This window comes from Cephus cinctus, unplaced genomic scaffold, assembly GCF_000341935.2.
Source record: "Cephus cinctus unplaced genomic scaffold, Ccin1 Ccin1_scaffold0617, whole genome shotgun sequence".
Taxonomy (NCBI): Eukaryota; Metazoa; Arthropoda; class Insecta; order Hymenoptera; family Cephidae; genus Cephus; species Cephus cinctus.
In genome coordinates this window covers 402,741-425,913 of record NW_014333261.1, presented here as the reverse complement: position 1 = coordinate 425,913, position 23,173 = coordinate 402,741, and the positions used below count along the sequence as shown (strand labels likewise).

The following is a 23,173-nucleotide window of genomic DNA, read 5'->3' as shown; positions in this document are numbered from 1 at the left end:
CCTGGGCGTATCCTTTTCTTGGCAGATCTCAGAAAAATTATTCGAGATTATTAAACCATTTTTTTTCCTCTAAAGCTTTTCCATGAATTGAAAAAGAAAATAAAACTTCGAATATAATACATCCTGAGAAAATCTTGACCAACAGTCAGTGAGACTGATGCAATTTTAGGTCATTATAAATGTATATATAATATAGTGTAATTAATTGGTAAAAAGTTTTACGTCTGATAATGAGTAATAAGATGCCATACCTTTAAGATTGTAAAAACTTGTCAGACATGTTAAAAATCATACGTCATTGTTAAAAATCAATCCTCAGTTTATGTTTTATGTGTGACAGTGTAAATATTTACATATTTCTAATGTTAGCAAAGTGTCTGATAAGGTCTGTACATCGTTGTAATTAAATATTCATGCACTAAAATATAAGTAATTCATTACCTATGTAAATAATTAGATATAAGAGGTTACCAATTAAAAATTAAGAATTTATTAACGTTTATTATTTGTAATATCTGGAAAAAAAACAAACATTAAAATATTTTACATCTACGCGCTTACAAAGCTACACAATAAGATGTCTGTTCAGTATAAAATGTTATTTTTACAGTCTGAATTTGTCGTATATGCGTCGATGGGAATGAAAAGAAAAAAAGAAATGAAGAAAACAATAGAGATGAAAGTGTATAGCAGTAATGAATAGTTTGTGTCGAGAATGATTCTTTTGTATAACTGTACAAATAGTTCCCTTGGCGAAAAAGATGTCGTACATATATTGCAATTATTTAAAATAACAAAAAAAAAATATATTTCTAGCCGTGAATTAAGATATTCATAAGGGCTCTTCTTTTATTTTCATCCTTAGGTACAATTTTTCTTCCTGCATTGAGATATCTAGGTTTTCCACTGTGTTTGTATTTTGCCTGTACGCCATACTTTTCTTTGGACTCGTAAGAGAGCGGTCTGTAGAGTTATCTTCAGATGGATCAAGAATTCTTTTATACTTCCGTCTTGAATTATTGACTTTATCTTTTTCGTGGTCACTGTGATTATCAATTGATTTGTTATTTTTCTTTTTGTCATTTTTTGAATTCTCTATGCTAGAACTTTTCGTGGCTCTTTGTTTTGTAGTAGCACTCTTTTTTGGTGAACTTACCAACTTTTTGTCATTTTCGTACATGGACTTTGTTTTAGAGGTCAATTTCTCTTCGTCCGAACCTTTAGGCTCCACTTTTATTTTTTTGCCTTTAAAAATATCCTTCGATGAGTAGTCTTCTGGTGCTTCTTCATCCATAGAGTCATCAACTGTCATCGTGTTCTTTCGTTTACGTTTGCTAGGTTTACTGGGGGATAAAACCGTATTGCTGTTAATTTGAGGTGGAGGTGATTTTTCCTCTTTGAATTGAATCCTGTTTTCTGTAGATTTTCCTTTTTTTATTGACATTAAGGACTTTAAAGACTTGTTGGGTGATGCTGTACTATTGTCGTCGGTGTCACTGTCGTCTATGCTCAGAGAAGATTGCATAAGTCTTTGCTTGAGACCTTTTTCGAAATTATCAATCTCACGATTTTGGGACTTATTTTTCTTCGACCTTGGATTAAAGTTTCGCCAATTTATCGATTCATTTTCGTCCGTTTCGCTATCGCTGTCGCTGTACGTTGCTACGTTTTTTTTACTTCCGGTACTCGCGTTTTTCTTTTGCGTAAAAGGAATTGGTGTAGAGTTTACAATTTCACCAATATTGAAGAAAGACATTTTTGATCTGTTAACTGGACTCTCGTTTTTCGATGCGTCAGGATGTTCTGTTTTGATTTTCTTTACTTTCGGCAATTGCTTTAGTGATTCTTCCACTTCCGGTTCTTTCTTTACTGAACTCAAGTCTTCGTTTATTGATCGTTTCTTTTTTCTCTTGGTACCTTTTAATCCGTCCACTTCTTCTATGTCCTTTTTAGCCGATTCGACTTGTTTTTGTTCTTTGGTTTCAGTAATTGATCTGTTCGATGATTTGGCGGATTTCGATGACGCTAAGAGCTTTTTCGAAATTGATGAATCCGTTATGTTTTGTTTTTCCTTCACATCGCTCGTTGTTTTATTACTTAGTTTTTTTACTTTCTTGGATTTTGTGTCTGTCTCCTTGGCTGTTTCGGAATTTAATTCTTGAGATTGTGACTGTGGTGACATTTTTTTTTCGGGAACTTCTTCTCGTTCTGACTCGCTGTCCTGACTAAGAGATGTTTTTGGTGTTTTAGTGGATTTTTTTGTTGATTTTGATTGCGGTGTTGCTGTTAACACACTATAATTAGACTCCGTCAAGGATGGCAAGTTTTTGGATTTTGTTTTCATATTGCTTGAATCGCGTGCAGCAGACGTATCCGAATTTTTATTTTTGGGTTTCTGTAATGATTTCTTGGAAGATGATTTTGGACGAAGCACTTCATCCGCTTCTGATTCGCTTGATGTTGACCTGTTTATAACTTTAGATTTTGTCAATTGTTTTTTGGGGGATGATTGTGGTGGTGGTGGTGGTGGTGGGATTTCATCCCTTTCCGTGTCACTTTCCCTACCTGTTAAAAACTTAAATGTTCTATGCTTAGTTTCAGTATTGCTTGAAATAGACGTATCTGAATTTGCATTTTTAGATTTTTTCAATTGTTTTTTGGGGGATGATTGTGGTGGTGGTGGGATTTCATCCTTTTCCGTGTCACTTTCCCTACTTGTTAAAAACTTAAATGTTCTATGCTTAGTTTCAGTATTGCTTGAAATAGACGTATCTGAATTTGCATTTTTAGATTTTTTCAATTGTTTTTTGGGGGATGATTGTGGTGGTGGTGGGATTTCATCCTTTTCCGTGTCACTTTCCCTACTTGTTAAAAACTTAAATGTTTTATGCTTAGTTTCAGTATCGCTTGAAATAGACGTATCTGAATTTGCATTTTTAGATTTTTTCAATTGTTTTTTGGGGGATGATTGTGGTGGTGGTGGGATTTCATCCTTTTCCGTGTCACTTTCCCTACTTGTTAAAAACTTAAATGTTTTATGCTTAGTTTCAGTATCGCTTGAAATAGACGTATCTGAATTTGCATTTTTAGATTTTTTCAATTGTTTTTTGGGGGATGATTGTGGTGGTGGTGGCATTACATCCCTTTCGGTATCACTTTCTCTACTTGTTAAAAATTTGAAGGTTTTGTGTTTAGTTTCAGTATCACTTGCAGTGAACATATCCAAATTTAGGTTTTTGGATTTTTTCAATGATTTCTTAGGGGATGGTAGTTGTACCGTCTTTTCTTCTTCTGTCTCGCTTGCAGAAAATGTAGTTTCATTGCTAATTTTCGATTTCTTCATTTGTTTTGTAGGGGATACATTAGAATCCGCGTTTATAGATCTTTGCAATGATTTTTTAGGTGATGGTATTCTTACTGACTTTTCTTCTTCACTCTCGCTATCCTGGCTGTTTAAGGAATTGTAAATGTTGGGTTTCCTTTTGTTTTCACTTGATACTTCTGTTTCTGAATTTTTTCTTTTAGATTTTATCGATTGTTTCTTAGATACTGATTTCAGAGCTAGTAAATCATCTTCTTCTATATCGCTATCCTGCTTCCTTTCATATTTAAGAGCTCTAGACGACATTACGGTATCATCCGATGTTGATTTCTTCATCTGTTTTTTAGGTGATCTTGACAATGGCTCTTCATGTTCACCTGCATCACTATCTTGACTAATCACAGGTGTCAAAATTGTAGGTTTCCTCTCGACATTGCTCATTTCTGCTGCTTCTAATTTTATAGTTTTTGATTTCTTCGATTGTTTTTTAGATAATGGTGTCATCTCTACTTCAGATTCACTGTCGCTCAGTTGATGCTTCGACATCTTGGATTTTTTAATAGTCTTTTTAAGTTGAGTCTGACGCGACTCTTTTTCCCCCTCGGATGAACTGCTTTCAAAAACTTTGGATAACAATTTTTTCGATAATTTTTTAGTGGGTGTTTTTGTCTCTTCTTCTTCCTTTTTTACTTCCCAGCTTGGTGTAGTTTCTTTTTTTGATTTTTTCGACTTGCTTTTTGAGTCATTTGTTTTCAATTCAGAGGCCAAAGACTTGCTGGTTTGCTTTTTTGGAGAATCAATCTCCTCTTCAGAGTCCATTATCTGTTTTATCTTATTTCTTGGGGCTTTTAAATTCTTTTTAGGGGAAACTTGTTCCTGCGCTTCCTCTTGCTCATCATCGCTACTGAACACAACACGTTTATTTTGTCTTGGAACTGCAACATCTTGAGATTTCTTCTTTGTAGGTCCATCTTTGATTTCAGGAATGATATTTACAGTTGGGTCAAATATCCTACATCCTTGTAAATATTCACTGAAACAGAATACAAAGCATCTCTTACATAATGTAAACCACAATAACCATTGTAAATTTAATCGGATTTGATACTCACTCAGGATCAAAAACACCACGAATATAGGGTAATCTCCCTTTAAAATCCAAGAAAGACACAGTGAATTTCACCTCCTGTCCTACGCTCACCTTATTACCTGGCCAATCATTATCATCCTCTGGCTTAGGAATAGACACGTTGAACGCTTTGTGTACCAAAACCCCTACATGACCATCACTTTTTTTATTAACAATACCTAAAAAAAAGACCAGTAAAAAATTAGATTCACAACTTTGTTTACTAAGTCATTCATAAATAGAATAGAGTATACAGCTACCTCTTAGGTTACATGGAACATCTGGTCTGAAGACATAGAAATCTGCTTCAATGTCCACATGTACGTAACAGGTATCATAAAATATATCTCCAAGGCAATTAAGTAGTTTAGGATTTTGATAGGAAAGTAAAATTCCCTTCAATCTAGAATTTTAATAAAAGAAAAGAAATATTTAATTCCAAGCAAGATAAGGGAACCATAACAGAACATAACCTGTACATATTAATGTACCAAACACTATACAGTAGTGTCGAAGTCGTTGATAATTAATGTAAAAATATCCTTGGTATTCCAGAACAATTCATTAGACAATACGTACTCGGGATCATATTTATTTAAGCTCGAGCTTAAAATTTCGTGCAATGCCGCATTTAGGTCTGTTAGATGAAATGGATGCAAACCGAGATGTCTTTTGGTTCTTTCGAAATACACACGCGAATCTTCGTCTTCGAGAAGCCCCGTTAATTCGAGGACAGACCACGTAATAGCAGTTTTCCTTTTAAGCCCCATGTTATTAAAAAAATTCACTTTTTCCCTCGAACTCCGATTTCGCGCTCATTCGAACAAGGTTAGGATTCGGTTAGCTTCGCACGCTGCATTCCGAAGATCCGCCATAACGGACCAACCATATGATTTCAGTAGGAAGGATGGGGAAGGATCATTTTACAGTTAAAAAATTGTTCTGTAAAAGATTTTGATGTTGTGTTTGTCTTATTGTTTAATACATCTTAAATATTTGTTATCAGTGATTTAATGGTGCAATTGTATGAGATTCATTAAGGTGTAACATAAAATTTCTTTGTCAAGTCTACAGCAGATCTGTATATATTCTTTCATATGACGTTATTCTACGTAATTAAATTATCTTATTCCGGGTTTTTTCTGTGATTTCCGTGTAATTATTAAAAAACAAAGAATCTATAGATCCTAATGAATACATAACACTTGGCAAATGCCTCGCGAATACAACGCGTAACGCTATTTACGAGAAAATGTCATGTGCGAATATGAACAAGAACGGCGCCGAAGGCAAAACAATTATTTTGCGCGACAAGGAAAATGTTCGAACAAATTCAGTACAAAAGAACAGTTCAACTTTCCAGGACGACGAAGACGCAAACGAAGATTCTGAAGAATTATTCTCTGGTAATGATTTTCCTGATTCTCGTGTATTAGCTTTGTTCTTATAGCATTGTTGTGGTAATAATATTATTTGAGATTTACTGTTTTTCTATATTTCAGATGATGCTGCAGATAACACAGTATGTTATACTCCTGTTGGATTCGACACACCTAACAAGGATATTTCCTTTTTGACTTCCTTAAAAACCCCTGTACTCTATTCCATTGACCAGAGCAAGTAGGTTTCTGCATATTCATATAAACCTGAATAATAGAACTTCAAACAATTTCCATTTTATTTCAGAACTCCTAGTGCTGCTTTAATACCTAGTGCTCCACTGAGTCTTGTACCGTTTCTTTCACATATAAATGAATCATGGACAAGTGATTTGGAAACACCAGAATGCAAGAGGAATATCCCTAGCGTGCAGGGCTCACCTGAGCGTATCATTAAATCTGTGGACAGTGTAAGGAAACATATTTTTTACTACATTAAAAAGATTAAGCTCACTTCAACATCTCAGTAATTGTGTCAAGTATCAATCATACAAAATGCACTTGCAGGCTGAGAAAGAACCATGTTCTGTACAACTAACACCAGCAGAATCTATTCGAAGGAACGTAGAACCTGAGTACATAAGCACGTCTCCTATTTTGAACAATAAAAGAATACGACGTCGTCCGAAACGACGAATATTCAAACCATCTCCATCAAAATCATTGCTCAACCAACGTATCAATAGCAAAACATTGGAAGCCAATGACCAAACTAGTGCCTCAAATGATTTTGTTACATCACATAATACAGTGACTTTAGCATCTACTACTAGTTTTAATACCAACTGTTATAATGACAAAAAATATGCTACGTCCCCTAAACAAGATTCTACAGTTTCACAGGAAGTACCCATCTGTGTGGATAACAAAAATACTGAGATCAAAACGACAGAACAATTCAATACATCGACCCAAGAATTTTTTGCAAACACCTCTTTCAGCGCTATCGACAAAATATGTGAGGATGTTAATATTCAGGAAGAAGAACCATCTAAGAAATCCGTCGAAGATCGTATCAAGGCTATAAAACAATTGCAAAAACCACGGAGACAAATTCTCGAACACGAATACGTAGCTATTTCCGCTGATGATTTAACTAGAGACGTAAAACTTTTAGAAAGTGCCGCAGCGCATCCAGTGGTTGTCAAGAATGAACGTAGACCTCACAATCAATTAGGACTGATACCATTTTCACAACTATGCCCAACGGAAACTGGAAAATCGACCTGTATACCCGATACCAATGAAAACGAAAAAAAAGTCCTTGATCCTGAAACAAATCAAAATGTGAACATTGAAGATACAACGAGTAATAAGATGAACCATTTAAATTCCACTATCAGAGAGTCATTAAATAATTCTGAGGTATCAGAAACATGTTCGAAAAACATATCGGCTTCTTTATCCCTGGAAGAAGACAACGAAGAAATGGATGACATCTTCCGTGAAGTGGAAAACGAGGTAACTGACACGCAAATGGAAAATTTGGGCGAAATGGCTATGGCGTTTGCTGAGGATTTTGAAGAATTTAATGACTGGGAATATAAATCAAATGAAGTGGGCGGTACGTCTGTGCGCGAGACTAAAATTAAAGAAATGGAAAACACGATAAGTAAAAACGAATATAAGAAATCCAATGGCGCAACTATTGAGAAATCTGATGTCATAATCGATAAACCACTTTGTGGATTCTTAACGGCGAGTGGTAAGAATATAAATATCAATCAAGAAAGAATTTCAGCTGCTATGAAATTGTTTGAGAATATTGAGGAATCTAGTACAGGGATAGGAGATCTAAATTTAGTTAGCAAAATTGGAAAAACTGCTACGTCTGGCTTCTCTACCGCCAGTGGGAAAAGCATTTCAGTCAGTGAAGATAAACTTCGTCTTGCAGAGAAAATCTATGATGACATTGACATTAACAGTTGTTTAGAAGTAGAGAATGGCAAGTCTCATGTATCAAACGTGAAACAGCAGAGAAGTTGGCCAATGTTAAATAAAAAGACACATGTTACAAATTTGTCAGATCCTCTGGCACAATCCAAGACCTCTGTGAAATTGTCAAAAAATGAAATCCTGAGATTAAAGCGAAAATGTGATTTTAAGGATGATAATTTAACAGAGCCATCCAATCTTATGCCTTGTAGAGGATTTGCTACGGCAGCCGGGAAGTCTTTGGCAGTCAGCGAAAATGCTTTGAAAAAAGCAAAGTGCATATTCCGAAATGAAGATCTGACAAAAGTTTTTGTACTTGACAATAATGAAGTGCCTGCCACTCAAGTTTCTTCACATAATCAAATAAACAAAGAAGAACTTGATACAGTAAAAGTAAAAACGATGGTGCAAGGATTATTCCATGGTTTTTCATCGTTAGAACTTACATTCAGTGAGTTTCTTGCAACTAAACTTAAAGCTTTATTGCAAATTGAAGAATCCTTGAAGCTATCGATTGAATTCGATAACGAAGATATAAATGACGATAGTGATTCAATTAATTTTAGACCATTTTATGGTTTCTCTTCTGCAGATTTTGTCAAGAGTCAATGTTGTGCCTACAGAGAAAAGCTAAGGGTGCAAAAAGAAGATAATAAAGTAAATGATAATTTAGTGAGAGGAATAATAAAATTGAATGATCCTACAAATGTTATTACCAATCTACCTGAAAAGAGCACAGTATCTACCGAACATCACTTTATTAAACCCAGGGTAACTGTGAAGTTAGCAAGTTCTTCTACAGCTAATAATAAAAAAATGAATATTATTCCTAAGGCAATGTTAAAAGTAAGACCTTCATTACTTACTGAAGATGTAATCGACAAAGAAAATAAAGTTAGAAACAATCAAAGGACGAGGAAATTATCACTAGGTTTTTCGACTGCTAGTGATCGTCCAGTAACTATTTCTAAAGATGCTCTTTCGAACCCCAAACTATTGTTATCTGAATCGAATGAAAATATACCCAGAAATGAAGTGGCTGATGAATTAAAGAAAAACAACAGCAATATGAAACAAAGTGAAAACAGATCTATGGCTTTTGGATTTTCAACAGCAGGGGGTCGTGCAGTGAATGTCTCTGAAGAGGCCTTATCAAAAGCAAAGGCACTTTTTGAAAATGTGGAAAGCACAATCACCAAAGATCTGTTTCAAGAGCACCTTTCAGAAATGAAAGATTATGAAACCGATGTAAAGAAACCAATGACTCTTGGATTTTCAACAGCAGGGGGTCGTCCAGTGAAAGTTTCTGAACAGGCCTTATCAAAATCAAAGGCAATTTTTGAAAATCTGGAGAGCACAGTCACCAAAGATCTGTTTCAAGAGCACCTTTCAGAAATGAAAGATTATGAAACCGATGTAAAGAAACCAATGACTCTTGGATTTTCAACAGCAGGGGGTCGTCCAGTGAAAGTTTCTGAACAGGCCTTATCAAAATCAAAGGCAATTTTTGAAAATCTGGAGAGCACAGTCACCAAAGATCTGTTTCAAGAGCACCTTTCAGAAATGAAAGATTATGAAACCGATGTAAAGAAACCAATGACTCTTGGATTTTCAACAGCAGGGGGTCGTCCAGTGAAAGTTTCTGAACAGGCCTTATCAAAATCAAAGGCAATTTTTGAAAATCTGGAGAGCACAGTCACCAAAGATCTGTTTCAAGACCACCTTTCAGAAATGAAAGATTATGAAACCGATGCAAAGAAACTAATGACTCTTGGATTTTCAACAGCAGGGGGTCGTCCAGTGAAAGTTTCTGAACAGGCCTTATCAAAATCAAAGGCAATTTTTGAAAATCTGGAGAGCACAGTCACCAAAGATCTGTTTCAAGACCACCTTTCAGAAATGAAAGATTATGAAACCGATGCAAAGAAACTAATGACTCTTGGATTTTCAACAGCAGGGGGTCGTCCAGTGAAAGTTTCTGAACAGGCCTTATCAAAATCAAAGGCAATTTTTGAAAATCTGGAGAGCACAGTCACCAAAGATCTGTTTCAAGACCACCTTTCAGAAATGAAAGATTATGAAACCGATGCAAAGAAACTAATGACTCTTGGATTTTCAACAGCAGGGGGTCGTCCAGTGAAAGTTTCTGAACAGGCCTTATCAAAATCAAAGGCAATTTTTGAAAATCTGGAGAGCACAGTCACCAATGATGTACTTCAAGAACAACTTTCAGAAATGAGAGATTATGAAACTGATGTAAAGAAACCAATGACTTTTGGATTTTCAACAGCAGGAGGTCGTTCAGTGAAAATTTCCGAAGAATCCTTATCAAAGGCAAAAACATCGTTTTCTTGTGAATTGAGTGATACACCTAATGGTTCCAGTAGTATAAAAAATGAAAATTGTTCCTCTACTCCTGGGAATTTTATTCTGCGAAACAAGTCAGTATCCTCAAGATTCAAGCCGATAATTAAGAGAAAAGCATCTGAGGTAGATGAAGATACACCATCCGGTAGACTTCACTTATTAAAATTGAAGAGACCACGCTTGAGCAATGAGTTCCAAGCAAGAAAATTATTCTCAGATGTTTCTGACAGAAAAATAGAAATAAATAAAATGCAAGAAGATAAATGTAAACCAGTAGCAAACCAAGAAGATATTAAGGAAAATGATAGAACAATGTCTCCAAAATGGCAACCCCAGAAGTCTTTCCCTATTATATCGACCAAAATCAATACGGATATGATAGATATTGATAATCCTACATTAGAAAAAGGACAGATACTAAAGAAAACTTTGATTTTTGATGAAGTTGAAGCCAGTACAGCTGCTCTTCTTGAGGATGAAGAAAATTCAAAGGACTCTACATTCTGGGCTTCCAAATTTGAGCCGAAGCCAATAGATGTTGAAGTTCCTGGAAAGGATTCAATTCCAGTTTCAAGAAAAACTTATGAGAATCCAACAACTCCAATTGCATCATCAACTAGTCCTGTACTAAGTGATTTAGATAAGTTCGTCTCACGTAAACGCAGAATCAGGAGGAGTTTGAATACTTCTCTCCTGAAAGAAAACTGTGACTCACCCAAATCCTCGTTTAAGGTACCTTATAAAGATAAGAGCACAGAATTGTTCATTAGATCGATATCAAATCATAAAGTACCATATAATATTGGTAATGGTAGTCGATGCACAAACTCACCGGTCACCCATGAGGAATCAAAATTGGAGCATTCAATTTACAATACAGAAGTTCCAAAACGCTACAAAAGTGTCAATCAGGATGTTTCTACTAACGAATTTGTAAATATAATTGAAAAACGTTTGAGTGCTTCCTTGGAGCAGGTGAGTCATTATCTTGATACATTTTATTTATTTTAATCATTCAATTAACAACTTATATTGAATTCTACGTTGCTCAGGAAAGATTAATTCGTATGAAAAAACGTAATAAACCAAAACCAATGAAAGGTAATCTATTGTCAAGCAGAGAGTCAAATAAAAAATGTCGTATTTCCTGGCGACAAATTACTGAAGGAAAGCCATTGGTTCCTCGTAGCGTTCAAGAGGTAACAATTCGTTGATTAATATTAAAATTTAATATTATTTATTAAATTATTTATATAACATAGCTTATCGATGCAAGAATCAGCACAGATATATTGGGAATCACAGCAAATACAGCAGAGGAGTACAAATTCCAATGTATCGATTATTATCCGTGAGTAACCGTATTAGTCACACTGCAATAAATTAAAAAAGTATTTTTGTATACTCACAACTGTCTAATGTTTATGACAAACTTAGGGAGGATCTTATACGAGAAAATATTGATGGTTTCAAAGTTGGTGATGATGCTCGTCTGATAATGAATAACACTGAAAGTGTCGGAACTTTGGAGTTCGTAAGATCTTTTGAATCTAGTCCAGGAGTAGATCCTGCTTTGATTCCACCAGGTTGGATCGAAAATCACTATCGATGGATAGTATGGAAACTGGCATCGATGGATCGTATGAAGTTTGGATCAATATCAATGCCAAGGTAGGCTTAGATTTTACTTAACATAAAATACAAGTATACAATCTACATAAATTATACATATTTTTTAGGATGCTCACACCGAATCGTGTTATGTTCGAATTAAAATACAGATATGATAGAGAAATAGATAGGTCAGAACGTTCTGCTTTGAGAAGAATCTTAGAAAAGGATGATTCAGCCTGTAAACGAATGGTTTTGTGTGTAGCATCCGTAACAGAGGTAAAATCATAAGAAAATATCAATATCAAATTACATTATTCAAGTATGTTTTCCCATTAGTGTAAGGAACATCTTAACACATTGAACAGTCCAAAGAACGCAGGATCATCACAATGGAAATTGGTATTGACCGATGGCTGGTATAGCATACCAGCTGCTATCGACATAGCAATGACAAATTATGTATCTAGTGGAAAGGTACAAGAAGGTACGAAGCTTGTAACATATGGTGCTGAACTACTCAATAGTGATCAAGGTTGTTTTCCATTGGAGGTAAAATTTATTTCACTTTTCTTTCCATATTTCTGTATGCGTGTAAAGTATGATAATAATCCAGAATAATATAAAATCAGGTTCCAGCAGACGTGTGTCTAAGGATACACACGAATTCCACTAGACGAGCAAGATGGGATGTTAAACTTGGATATCAGTCACACTCAGGACCAATAACCACATCATTAAAGACTATCAGTCCGAACGGAGGATTGATTGGTAAAATGATAGTTACTGTTATCAGAGTCTATCCAATTTTGTATCGTGAAAAAATGGCGGATGGCCAATCAAGTGAGTCTCTTGTCATTATTGTTAACGGATTAGATCAACTAAATGATATTACGCTAATAAAAGACATCCTTGGAAATTGTAGTATTCCGCAATGCCAGATGCGAGGAAAAGGCTGCAATGGCGTTCGAACAGGGGTGTCAATCAAAAGCTGAAGTTATCTATGCAAAGGCACGTGCTGATCTTGAAAATGGAAGTCAGTCTGAAGAACAGGAACATTTTATGGAGCAGCGACGAGCTATGGAGGAGGAAATCAAACAGGAAGTGGAAGCAAAGTTGCGTGAATGTCTTCCGGCTCCGCGACAGGTTACTCCGCTCCTGAGGATCCGGGTAGCTGATGATGACAGGACTGCAATCCTTACCATGTGGTCAGGTGCTGAGGAAGCTGGAAACATCTTGAAGGAAGGCAGCATTATTTGTTTACATAATATTTTTGCATCTGGCAAAAGGTGAGCTGTCGACTGAATGAGTTATCACTGATAATGACCCACTACTCATACTTCTTCGTTCATTATCTGGCAATAACAATTTTCAAGGTGAAATAACTTGTTTTGAGACAATTTCACTTATATGGGGTTTCTTGTGATTCTATTTAAAAACGTACTTAGTAAAAATTACTAAGACCTTATCTTCTTCAATGTGTTTAAATTATGATAACGTATAACCAGGCCTGATCACATTCCTAAAATAATATAGAAAACTCTTTCCACTTTTTCTTCTGGTACCTTTTTAGCATATACATAAGAGAGACTGTACGATAAACAGACTGTACTTTCATGTGGTAAAATCGCGAAGCATACTAATCGATCTTTGTTAATGACAATTACAGGGCTGGTGATTTACAACTGACTGCTGGTAGAAATACAGTATTTAATAAAATAAGCAATCAAAAAAATTCTATACCGTCAAGAAAGTTCACGTCCCTCTCAGAGATAGCTGTACCTGGATTTAATCCTGACTTTGGTGAATTTGATACAGTAGGAATTGTATCGTCGGTTGGAAACGCACCCCACGTAAGTTGCCTGCGACAATCGAAGAAGAAGACTACAAACCTAGAACTTCTATAATAAAATTAATTTTCTTCCTATCTGTCCAACAGGGTATGAAAAATTTCGAAACTGCCAATCTGGCGTATCCGGATCCTGACACGTCTACGTCATCGTACCTGTCAGTATTATTCTGGCAAGGTATCTCAAGTCATGGATATTCGGAGATCCTCTCCGTAGGCTCTGTAGTATCGTGTAGTAATTTGGAATGGCGCCGTAGTAGTTCCTGGAGTGTCCCAGTAGCTTACTGTACGGAGAGAACAGTTTTCACTAGAAATCCACGACAGAGTCATCTTCGTCAGCCGTTCGACGACCTTACCTCCCGTGTGAAGGTAAACATAAAATTAAATTAAAAACTATCGTGGGGTTCCAAAATTCATAGTTACTTTCCTGAAAGAAGCGTCGCGACGCGCCTCATTATTCTGCAACGAAGAACAATGTACACGAGGAACCTGAGAAACATTATTGTTCCCCAGCAAGTTTAATAATCCTCAATTAGCTATCGCTCAAAACTCTCTACCTCTTGTAGTCCATTCAGTGAATATTCGCGCGATTATTTTCATGAAATCGGTACCCACATGCGGTGAGAATGTTCTACGCTTTCAAGAATTAAGAATATCAATCGCAGAGAAAATGGAGCTCGTTTGCTTGTGCAACAATTCTATTTCTTGCTCTATGCTAGCGACGTTCAAATATACCATAGTACTAGTGACCTGATTTTATTCTCAGGAACCCATGGCGTATGCAGCCACCTGTGCGTTGGAGATAGCCTCAGAGACGATGAAGAAAACTATCGGCACGAGAACCCCTGGACAAGGAACACCGAACAAACTCAATCAGGATATTAAAAGGACTCCTGTATATAGTCCTAGAATAGCCATAGACAGTCCTAGTCCTTCTATGATAACACCTGTTAAATCCTCAATAACAAAAAGGTTAGAAAAACTTCAGTGGTATGGAGAACCACCAGAACTTTCACCTATGGTGATACATAATAGTTCCAGCAGGGTAGTCCAGGAGTTTCGACCTCCTGTACGCACTCCTGACAAGCCTTAAAAAGAAATGCTATATTTTTTTATATTTCGTCTTGTGATGTCCTGGTGAATCACGTTGACGACCTAACCCTAAGAATTACCATTAATTATACGTTTATTAACTATGGAATTTTTGAAAATTGTATTACGTTCGTTATATTTGTCGTGAGTGAATGTTGTTTAATGTCTATAAGAAGGATATGTATATTTCGTTTAAAGAAAGGAAAAAGAAAAATGAAAGCTATCCCGACTGTCAGTTGATCCTTTCCGTTCAAAAATATTTCAATCCACAGTTTATGAGTGCGACTCATTACCTGATGACCCATCTTACAGAGAATGGTGCATCACTTTGCCAAATTAAATACCGTAATGCTCTAATGTTCAGTTACTTTTTTCATTTTGCCATTTTTTTCTTCTTCACTTTCGTTTTCAAACTGTCTAACGGGCCTCGCGTTCGTGAGCATAATAAAAGTGAAATCAGAAATTGCCCAGGTTTTATGAGTAATACCTAATAAGCAGATAAACTGGATTCTGCTTAAAAATTTGAAAAAGGTAATTAAGCCTTTCGGATAACGTAACATGAAAAAAACCAGATCCAATGTATCTAATGCAATGTAATATTAGGAGAGAAAAAAATATTTATATGAAAAATTTATCTACTTTATTACTTATGCCAGTTAAGCTATTACAAAATTACTGTTGCTTATCTATCGGTGCCAGTGTCGTTAACCGAATAACTGTAAGACAAGTTACAGAAAACTGGTGTTCCTAGCCGAAGTGTCAAATTTTGTGTAAAACCAAAAACTGTTAATTGACAACTACGAATATATCCATATAAAAGTGTATTTCTCAGTCGTATACCGCCGGCAATCCTCTTGAAACTGTAATTTAAAATCCGCTAGGTGATAAACAATAGTCAGGTAGTAAAAAGGGTTTACAATTACTAAGCATTAGCAGCAGTATTAAGTTTGTAATTGAAGCGTCAGGATGCGCGTCGAGACTCGTCGTAAAAGAAAAGATACACGAAGGGTCAGGTCAGGTGGGCACAGGGTCAAAGCAGGTAATAATCGTACAAGAATAAATCCTTTGCTCGGGTCATAGTTGTAACCGCGTTCGCGCTCTTATTACTACCCCAACGTACAGCCGCCATTATGGTAGTCAATTTTGAAAAACGGCATAACACGATTCACCATAGTCAGGTACGACATCTCTGAAGAATAATTATTCCTTCTATTTGTTTCATTCGAACCGACAATAAGTACCCTCTTGAAACCCTAATAAAGGATGCTTGTGCTATTTCATACTGTATATATTTTCCACTCTGTTCTTCTATCTCTCTCATGCTTACGTTAAAAAATAAAGACGCCACAATTGTCCCGTCCGTAAGAAGCGCCCTGAAAGTGGTGGAGGATTCTGCGCATGCGCAGAATATCATAACAGAACTGCTGGCCAAAGGCGCGAACTTGCTTCAGTTTAATACCTGCCGGTACGCAGTGCACAGCTATTTCTTCGCAGCCCTGTTTAGTCGCCTTGGCGACTATGTGGGCCATTTAAAACTGTCAATTTTTATTAACAATCGTGCAGTTGTCAGGTCTCCTTCCTGTAAACGAAGTTTTTTTCGATAATTCGTGTCGTATGCGTAGTAACAGTGAATATCGTAGGATATACTGAAGACAGTGTCAGTGCCCAATCTTTTTTACGTGTGAGGAAACGTGCGATGAAAATCTTTCTGTATTCAAAATCTACAGGATTTTCTCTCGCATAAAACTCGTCCCGTTTGTCGGGACGTATGGTGATCACGAGGATGGACGAAGTACCGAAGATTCAATTTGCTCTAGGAAGTGAAGCTTCACCTGGACACTTCTTCGAGAGTAACTTTGCTAGGTCCTTTGTCAATGGTTATCGTGACACTAAATCACTCAATTTTGGATACGATGATCATGGAACCATCATTGAGGAAGTTGAGAGCATATTTAATGATACCAAGAACAACAACTTTTATTCCTTGAATGGCTTTCAGAACGGAAATGATAACGCTAAGATATGGTTACCTGAGGACGAGGTGGGTCTGATTTATAAAAAGATAGCTGCATACTTTAGTAATAATTGGTACAATTTTATTGTATGTAATTTTTATTTGAATTTGAACAACTTTTCCATAGTTCTAATTGTCCAGTGTATACATGTTGGTATAAAACTGGAAAATATTAAGAATTTGTACAAATTACATACCGTTGAGACATTTCGAAATATATTATCAAATAGCTATACACTGTTATTTAGAATTTCGCAAGAAACATTTAAATACAATAAACGGAGATGTGCCGATGGTTTTGCTATTGTGCACTATGTAATTTCGCAAACTCTGTCAAATGTGATGGACAGAAAATGATTCCGTGAATATTGACAGAACAAACTTTTAACCTACAATGTATATCAATTACTTCTGTTACAGATAAAGTTGCAACGAACTTCTGAAAGCAGCGAATTGAAGGATCTCCGTAAGGTGAGTTAGATTGAAAATGTATATTTAGAAAGCATAACCGTTCATCCAATATTTAAAATTAAACACTGTTTATCATTCGTCGACATTTTGGGTAACGGTTAAAACCGTCACTAAGATCAGGCAAATATATTTCTCGGCAACTCGTATTTACATATCCGGATATTCTTGTACGCGAATTTTCAAGCGTATCCGATACACTGGTTGTTCATCGTATAACTGCATAGTAATATCTACCGTACCACAACCAGAAAATTAATATACTTCTTTCTCGTAATAGTCGCTATGATAACAGTTATCAGCAGAGTCCGACTTCTTTGATATCTTCTTTCGTCTTATAGAGAAAATGATATTCAAGATATGCGATTACTCGGCGGCCATTTTTACATAGTTATATATATATAATACATAAAATCCTTGAATAGTACAAACTAGACTGTATTATAGCACTTAAAAAAAACTCTTACATAGCCCAAGATTTTGTGTGGAGGTATTATGTAATAAATTCTAGCATACAAAAGGATACATGACTCCAATAAAATAATTAATATACGGGGTGTATTAAAAAGTATGAAACCAAGGGATTGTGGTTTTATGAAGGGTTTAATAAGTAAATAAATTTGTCAAATTGAATACTAACAAAAGAAGGAAGTCAAACTCTACATTTGATTATTCCTTGTGGCGCAGTTGGATTTCGTTACCGGAAGTCCAGTGGAATCATAACGTAAGCCGACAGGAAATAAAAAAAGGGTGTCTTTATCATTTCTGACCCAAAGGGTAAATTTCCCATGATGATACAAGGCATGCCCTCAGGCTTCCTCACTCGCGAACAAAGAACTTCTTATGGCAGAAAGTGCAATTATTTATTCAAGAGGTAACTGACCACATTTCCGCTTCTTCTTTTTCTTTCTTTCCTCTTATTTCGGCTTGAACCACAAAACCCTTCCGCGTAATACAGAACTAAAATGAGCAGTTTTTTTTAAATTCCATTTATGACACTTGGCTTCCGTAAGATCGTACCAGCTGTGCTGTCAGCCAACCTAGGCAATTTTTAAGGCTCGCTCACACTGTCCATTATCAACGGCAGCGATTCGGATAAGTTATAAGCCACGGTTGCAGGAAAAGTGATATTTACAAAAAAAAAAAGTTTTGGCAAAATTTTCAAAACACATAATCTCAAAATATATACAATTTTTCATGAGTCATACATACAATATATTTAGATACGTGTATATTTACTATACACGTCCAGTATAGTTTTCTCGAGCGGAAGTTCGCGTCAGCCCCTCCCGTAATTATTATCGGCTGGCCGAGCGAATGAAATCCTGACTGTACACACATGGACAATCTATGCATAAGGGCGTTTCTTAGGTTACACACTGTTAAAGTTACCCAGGATGCAGGCATAGGGGTCGTCCACAAGATAAAATTTACCCTTGATTTTCAACTTCCTTCAGATAAAATACCGTTTTCGTATAATACTTATGCCCCGTCCATACTGCTGTGGTTCCAAAGCACCACAGCATATAACGTATATAAACAGAAGCTACCGATCTTCTCTATTTACAATCCAGGCACGTATTCTAGTACAATTGTGCGTTTGGTATAAAACTCGCGCGTCCTAAGAAAAACGTGTAGGCGCACAGCGCACGTGGTCGATGCATACCTACGAGGACAAAAGGGTTTTGTCCACGTTTAAAATGTATAGCGACGGTAAACCGTCCATTGTGTTAGGTTCACGCGATACTGTTAAAAGTGCCCAGGGGCGTAGACTATAGGTGTTTTGCGAGGGGAAGGATTGCGAGAGTATACATAAAGGCTTCGGATAAAAGGGTTCCCCATGTTTTCACCCTCTTTCTTTCACTCGATTAGCACACCTGTCTGATAGTCGCACCCCCTACCCCTCCCACGTTCAAAAATCCACATTATTATTTTTTTTTATTAAATTCTTACGACACACTTGAACTTGCAAAACGCAACTGCCGTGTACAAGTCATTACTTATCACATCGTGTATCTCTTGAACGTTCTTGCAACCGAGTATTATCTATATTGTGGGACATTAAGGGAAAATTTGTTTGTTTCTTTTTTTTTTTTTTTTTTTTTTTTTTCAAAATTACCTTCCGTAGATAACTTTTGGTAAATTCATGGACTTTTTCTCCGTCAAAGCCGATTGGCTTTCCGTATTGGAATTTCACGCACGAACATTTTCTTGACACTATAAGGAATTGCCTACTTCGCTGCGATTGGTTGTACGCTCACCCTCGCAGTTCCCGAGGGATGCATTAGGGGCGAGATGTCTAGAGGCAAAAGTTCACCCTCCTCTTGCCGTAACGCGTGTACGCAATCGAGATGGAAAAAGGGCAATGAGCCGCCGCGGTTGCAGCGAGGCAAGCGAATTGCTGCTTTTTACCACCCTTCTTGCGCCTGCATCATCCATCCCTGCCCCCCTTCTGACCGCGTCGGCATTGCGGCCAGACGGCTTTCTATAAAGTAGGATAATAAATCCTTACTTGGAAACTGCGCCCGGGAGCTTTTGGAATTTAGCGGCGGACGACAGTAGCAATGGCTTCCGGTACCCGGTACCACGCAGGGAAAAAGTTGAACTTGAGAAATTCGTAGTGGTAGTTCTTTTTTTGCCATGGCAGTAGAGATATCCGTGTACACAGGGTATATATGAGGTTACTGAACAAACTGGGGAAGATTTGAGGGATGATTATTTAAAACCGACAATTATCCCACGCCCTTCCCTCAAGGTCTCTCGGTGCACTTCCTGTCGCTGGGTGACACGGAAAGGTAGCTCGCATGTAACTGCCAAAGTATCGAACCCTCCCCAGGTGTATTGCGTCTGCAATTTGGCACGGGGCCACCTTGCAGTCCGTTGTCGTGCATTTTCGTAAAACTCTTCGCTACCTTTACTCGTACTGTATTTTCGTTCTTCCTTGTTTCTTATATAGACGGTGGCGAATTTACGTGCGGCCCAACGAAGCGCCAACTTTCTGGAAATCGTTTACACGCGACCGCACGGTCGAGGACCTCGTAGCGATTATTCCATGTTAATAATTCGAGAGAAGCCTGACTGTTGTTATTATCTTGCCATCCCGCCAATGGCTTTGACGCGTTTTTCTACTGTCATACGTACTGCGGATTTCTTGGAGATTTGAGTTCTGGTAAAGTGACAAAAAAAGAATATTCGAGCTTTTTCACGGTTTTAATTAGGCGCCGATTCAGAGTGCGTGGTTGGGGCTCGAAAAACGGAAGTGCCGAGAGTCGGAGGGGTGGTATTATAAAAAATGTAAAAAAAAAAAAATGATATACGCCCAGTTTCAATGTTAAATCGGTAATACCGAGTATCAAGTTCAGAGGACGGTGCTCGCTAAATGAATTATAATTTAATCCAGCTTCCTTTTGTAAGGGACGATCGGTTTGTCTGGAAAGCGAATTAAAAGTACATCCCTCTCGTGTAACGGGCCGACTGTAGTTACCGTGGAGAGTCGACGACTTGAATTACCCCGGAAAGGGCGTAGACGCGGATTAATCCGTGAAAAGTGTAAATTTCGCGCGCCCGTGCGAATTTCAGTCGGTCTCGAGTTTCATTTTGTTTTTTTTTTAATTCGCGGTAAACGAAGGTAAAAAACGGTCTCGAGGCTGATTCACATGCGTGTAAAACGCCTCCGGGAATGATTAACGACGTAATTGGAGGAACGTAGGTTGGGTCTCCGTCACTTCGAAAGTCAATTCGTAGCGCCTTCATGTGAAACGGTCGTTAGGGACTGAAAAGATTCGAGACGAGCGACCTCATCTTTCTTTGGCTATTATGTCTACCGAGACCCCTTCACACGTATTCCGCATAGAATTGCACTTGGTCATGCCTATTACTCGAAATAAGGCACTGGTGGCTTATTAATACCCAAAAGCTTTAATTACGCGGGGACAGATTGGACTTCGCTCGGCATCGATGGTCGTCAATCAGTGTGGCCGCCATCTTTGTTTACAAATTTCCATCAACCTACCTCAGATAATTCTGGAACGCACCTTCCTCCCGTAGTTTACATAAGCTCCGAGTGCGTTCTATAAAAATGGTTGTGCTACGGTGTCTTTCGGGGTTTACGTAGAGGTTAATTTTACAGCGTGCCTCGGTCTTTTCGTCAACCCGCACTTACGTCGGGATTCCCCTTTATCGCTTTCCGACCCCGTAAATTGTGGAGCGTACATTTTTCTTTGCTTCCTCCGCACGAGATGCCGATAACTCTTTCGTGTATTCAAAATGGTAGGTAAACATTGCATCTGGGTAATAATTGTCGTTCGCGTGGATATCGACGTTAATGTCTTGTCACGTGATCAAGGCTGCGCATGAAATCCGTTAGAGATCAGACCTTACGGTAATTCCTCCTGCACCCAGGTGTCCTCCCGATCTCAGCAGATGCTGCACGGGACCAGCTGACTGGCAGCTGCTGGGTCGGACCTTTAAAGAGCCCGAAAGGAATGAAACGGAGAAAGAAAGAAATTGTATGCCGTGTTATATGCGATGCACGTAGACTGCATAAAATTGCAGGACAACTTTCCTGAGAATGCGCCTCGAACGACTTCGTTCCGACGGGGCTGGCATTCCGTGCCGCGAGGTATAACCATCTACGCGTCACAGAAGAAAGTGCAGCCTCTAACGTCAATATTTACAATACAATGAAGCCCCGGAAGCTCTGCTGGAGGACTCGCAGTCATGGAATATAGGAACTCTGCTGGCCGCAAAGGGACCTGTAATTTTTTTTTATTTTTTTTTATTTATTTTTTTTTTTTTTCCCCAAACACACGGGATCCTAACCTCACAATCGTGTTTCTGTACACTGAAGATTTACCTTGTATGCTTCTGTATGTCTATACGTTGGTAAGCTTGTAATTGTTATTATTCTCGACTCGATTAACACCTTTAACGCCACGTGACAATTATATCGGTACGTTGGGTATTAATTTTCAGTAAAGTGACGGACTCTGATTATACTACGGTCTGGCAATCTTCGCGTTTGCTTAACTATATTTGTTCCTTGCTGAAATTAATTGCAGCAACACTCAGCGAAGCGGTTCAACGTACTCCTCGTTACCTTCGTTCAGAAGCGCCTTTGGTCCCAGTACGCACAGCCTGCGCTTCAGCGGCGTACATTGTGCATTTGGTAGGAGCGCTGAGAACTCCGCAGTGAAATAGGTCGCCATTATGCAAACAATCGATCGCAACGTCGACTCGGGAGTTTATTGTGGTTCCTGGCGGTTTGGTACGTACAGGGAAATCGCATGCGGAAAGGAAATTCACGTCGATCGATCTCGAGCGAATATGTTTTCGGATGATTCGGCGGCACCACGAGATCGAATGACATATTTGTTCTTTCTAATAGGGATATCAAGAGAGATGTGCATTGGACTTAATTATGAAGGATACAGTAAAAAGAAATATTGCTCCGCTTGGTTCAACACGGTTCAACGTTCTTTAAACGGAATCAACGGCGTGCTAAGATATTATTGTTCTGGGACGAGGTGTCGTTTTATCTTGTTTATCTTTTTCTTGTACCTTATCGGTTAGCCTTCTTCCTTACGGCGTTCTTTTTATTTTTTTTTTTTTTCTATATCTCCTGTAACTTTGGTCTGTGGCGAGTGGGGGGGCGATTTATGTTGGAATTATAATTAGTAGCGTGACGTCATCACTTAGGGAGGATTTCGCCAATTCTTAAAGATTCTACAGGGGTGGTTAATGTTTTCTTGGGTGTTTCTGTAAATACTTGCGAAAAAGAGAACGAGGTCGTTGAAAAGGATTTTTTTATATCTGTCTTTCGCGTTTCCCCCGCACAGTCGTTTGATTTCGTTAACGAGGCTGCGAATCCGGTTGGACCCCTTTTGTACAGTCTTCTCCCTTTTCTTAATTTTTTTTTTTTTTTTTTTTTTTTTTTTTTTTTTTTTTT

At 37.6% G+C, this 23,173-nt stretch overlaps 3 protein-coding genes across 5 annotated transcripts in view; 2 read left to right on the top strand and 1 right to left on the bottom strand.

Moving 5' to 3' along the window:
• Positions 1-481: 481 nt before the first annotated feature.
• Positions 482-5,270, bottom strand: LOC107269229 (titin homolog). 2 transcript variants are annotated; one of them, XM_015742843.2, is made up of 5 exons: positions 5,031-5,270; positions 4,712-4,854; positions 4,435-4,630; positions 2,656-4,355; positions 482-2,496 (listed from the first exon to the last, which is right to left on the bottom strand). In XM_015742843.2, the coding sequence occupies exons 1-5, from the start codon at positions 5,219-5,221 to the stop codon at positions 833-835; spliced, it is 3,894 nt and encodes a 1,297-aa protein (XP_015598329.1). In that variant the 5' UTR covers positions 5,222-5,270; the 3' UTR covers positions 482-832. The 2 variants fall into 2 exon arrangements, with proteins under 2 accessions (XP_015598329.1, XP_015598328.1); XM_015742842.2 differs by having other exon boundaries at positions 482-4,355.
• A 149-nt stretch (positions 5,271-5,419) lies between these two features.
• On the top strand, positions 5,420-14,967 carry LOC107269227 (breast cancer type 2 susceptibility protein homolog). Its single transcript, XM_015742837.2, has 14 exons — positions 5,420-5,857; positions 5,954-6,071; positions 6,138-6,300; positions 6,398-11,167; positions 11,245-11,391; positions 11,455-11,543; positions 11,630-11,863; positions 11,932-12,082; positions 12,143-12,355; positions 12,436-12,646; positions 12,729-13,092; positions 13,473-13,656; positions 13,743-14,021; positions 14,419-14,967. Exons 1-14 carry the CDS (start codon positions 5,704-5,706, stop codon positions 14,743-14,745), a joined length of 7,404 nt encoding a protein of 2,467 aa, XP_015598323.1. The 5' UTR covers positions 5,420-5,703; the 3' UTR covers positions 14,746-14,967.
• A 1,251-nt stretch (positions 14,968-16,218) lies between these two features.
• Positions 16,219-23,173, top strand: part of LOC107269265 — a 23,935-nt gene continuing 16,980 nt past the window's right edge. For both annotated transcript variants that reach the window (XM_015742935.2, XM_015742936.2), the window contains exons 1-2: positions 16,219-16,785; positions 17,179-17,229. In XM_015742935.2, coding sequence (XP_015598421.1) covers positions 16,513-16,785; positions 17,179-17,229 — 324 coding nt within the window. In that variant the 5' untranslated portion in view covers positions 16,219-16,512. The remainder of the gene's footprint in view (positions 16,786-17,178; positions 17,230-23,173) is intronic.

Excerpts from the sequence above, each read along its gene's own strand:
- LOC107269229 (XM_015742842.2), bottom strand. The coding sequence starts at position 5,221 with ATGGGGCTTAAAAGGAAAACTGCTATTACGTGGTCTGTCCTCGAATTA. Across the intron at positions 4,855-5,030 it reads TTAAATAAATATGATCCCGA|ATTGAAGGGAATTTTACTTT; the intron begins GTACGTATTGTC and ends TTAAAATTCTAG. Across the intron at positions 4,631-4,711 it reads TGTTCCATGTAACCTAAGAG|GTATTGTTAATAAAAAAAGT; the intron begins GTAGCTGTATAC and ends TCTTTTTTTTAG.
- LOC107269227 (XM_015742837.2), top strand. The coding sequence starts at position 5,704 with ATGTCATGTGCGAATATGAACAAGAACGGCGCCGAAGGCAAAACAATT. Across the intron at positions 13,657-13,742 it reads CGGTTGGAAACGCACCCCAC|GGTATGAAAAATTTCGAAAC; the intron begins GTAAGTTGCCTG and ends TCTGTCCAACAG. Across the intron at positions 14,022-14,418 it reads ACCTTACCTCCCGTGTGAAG|GAACCCATGGCGTATGCAGC; the intron begins GTAAACATAAAA and ends TTTTATTCTCAG.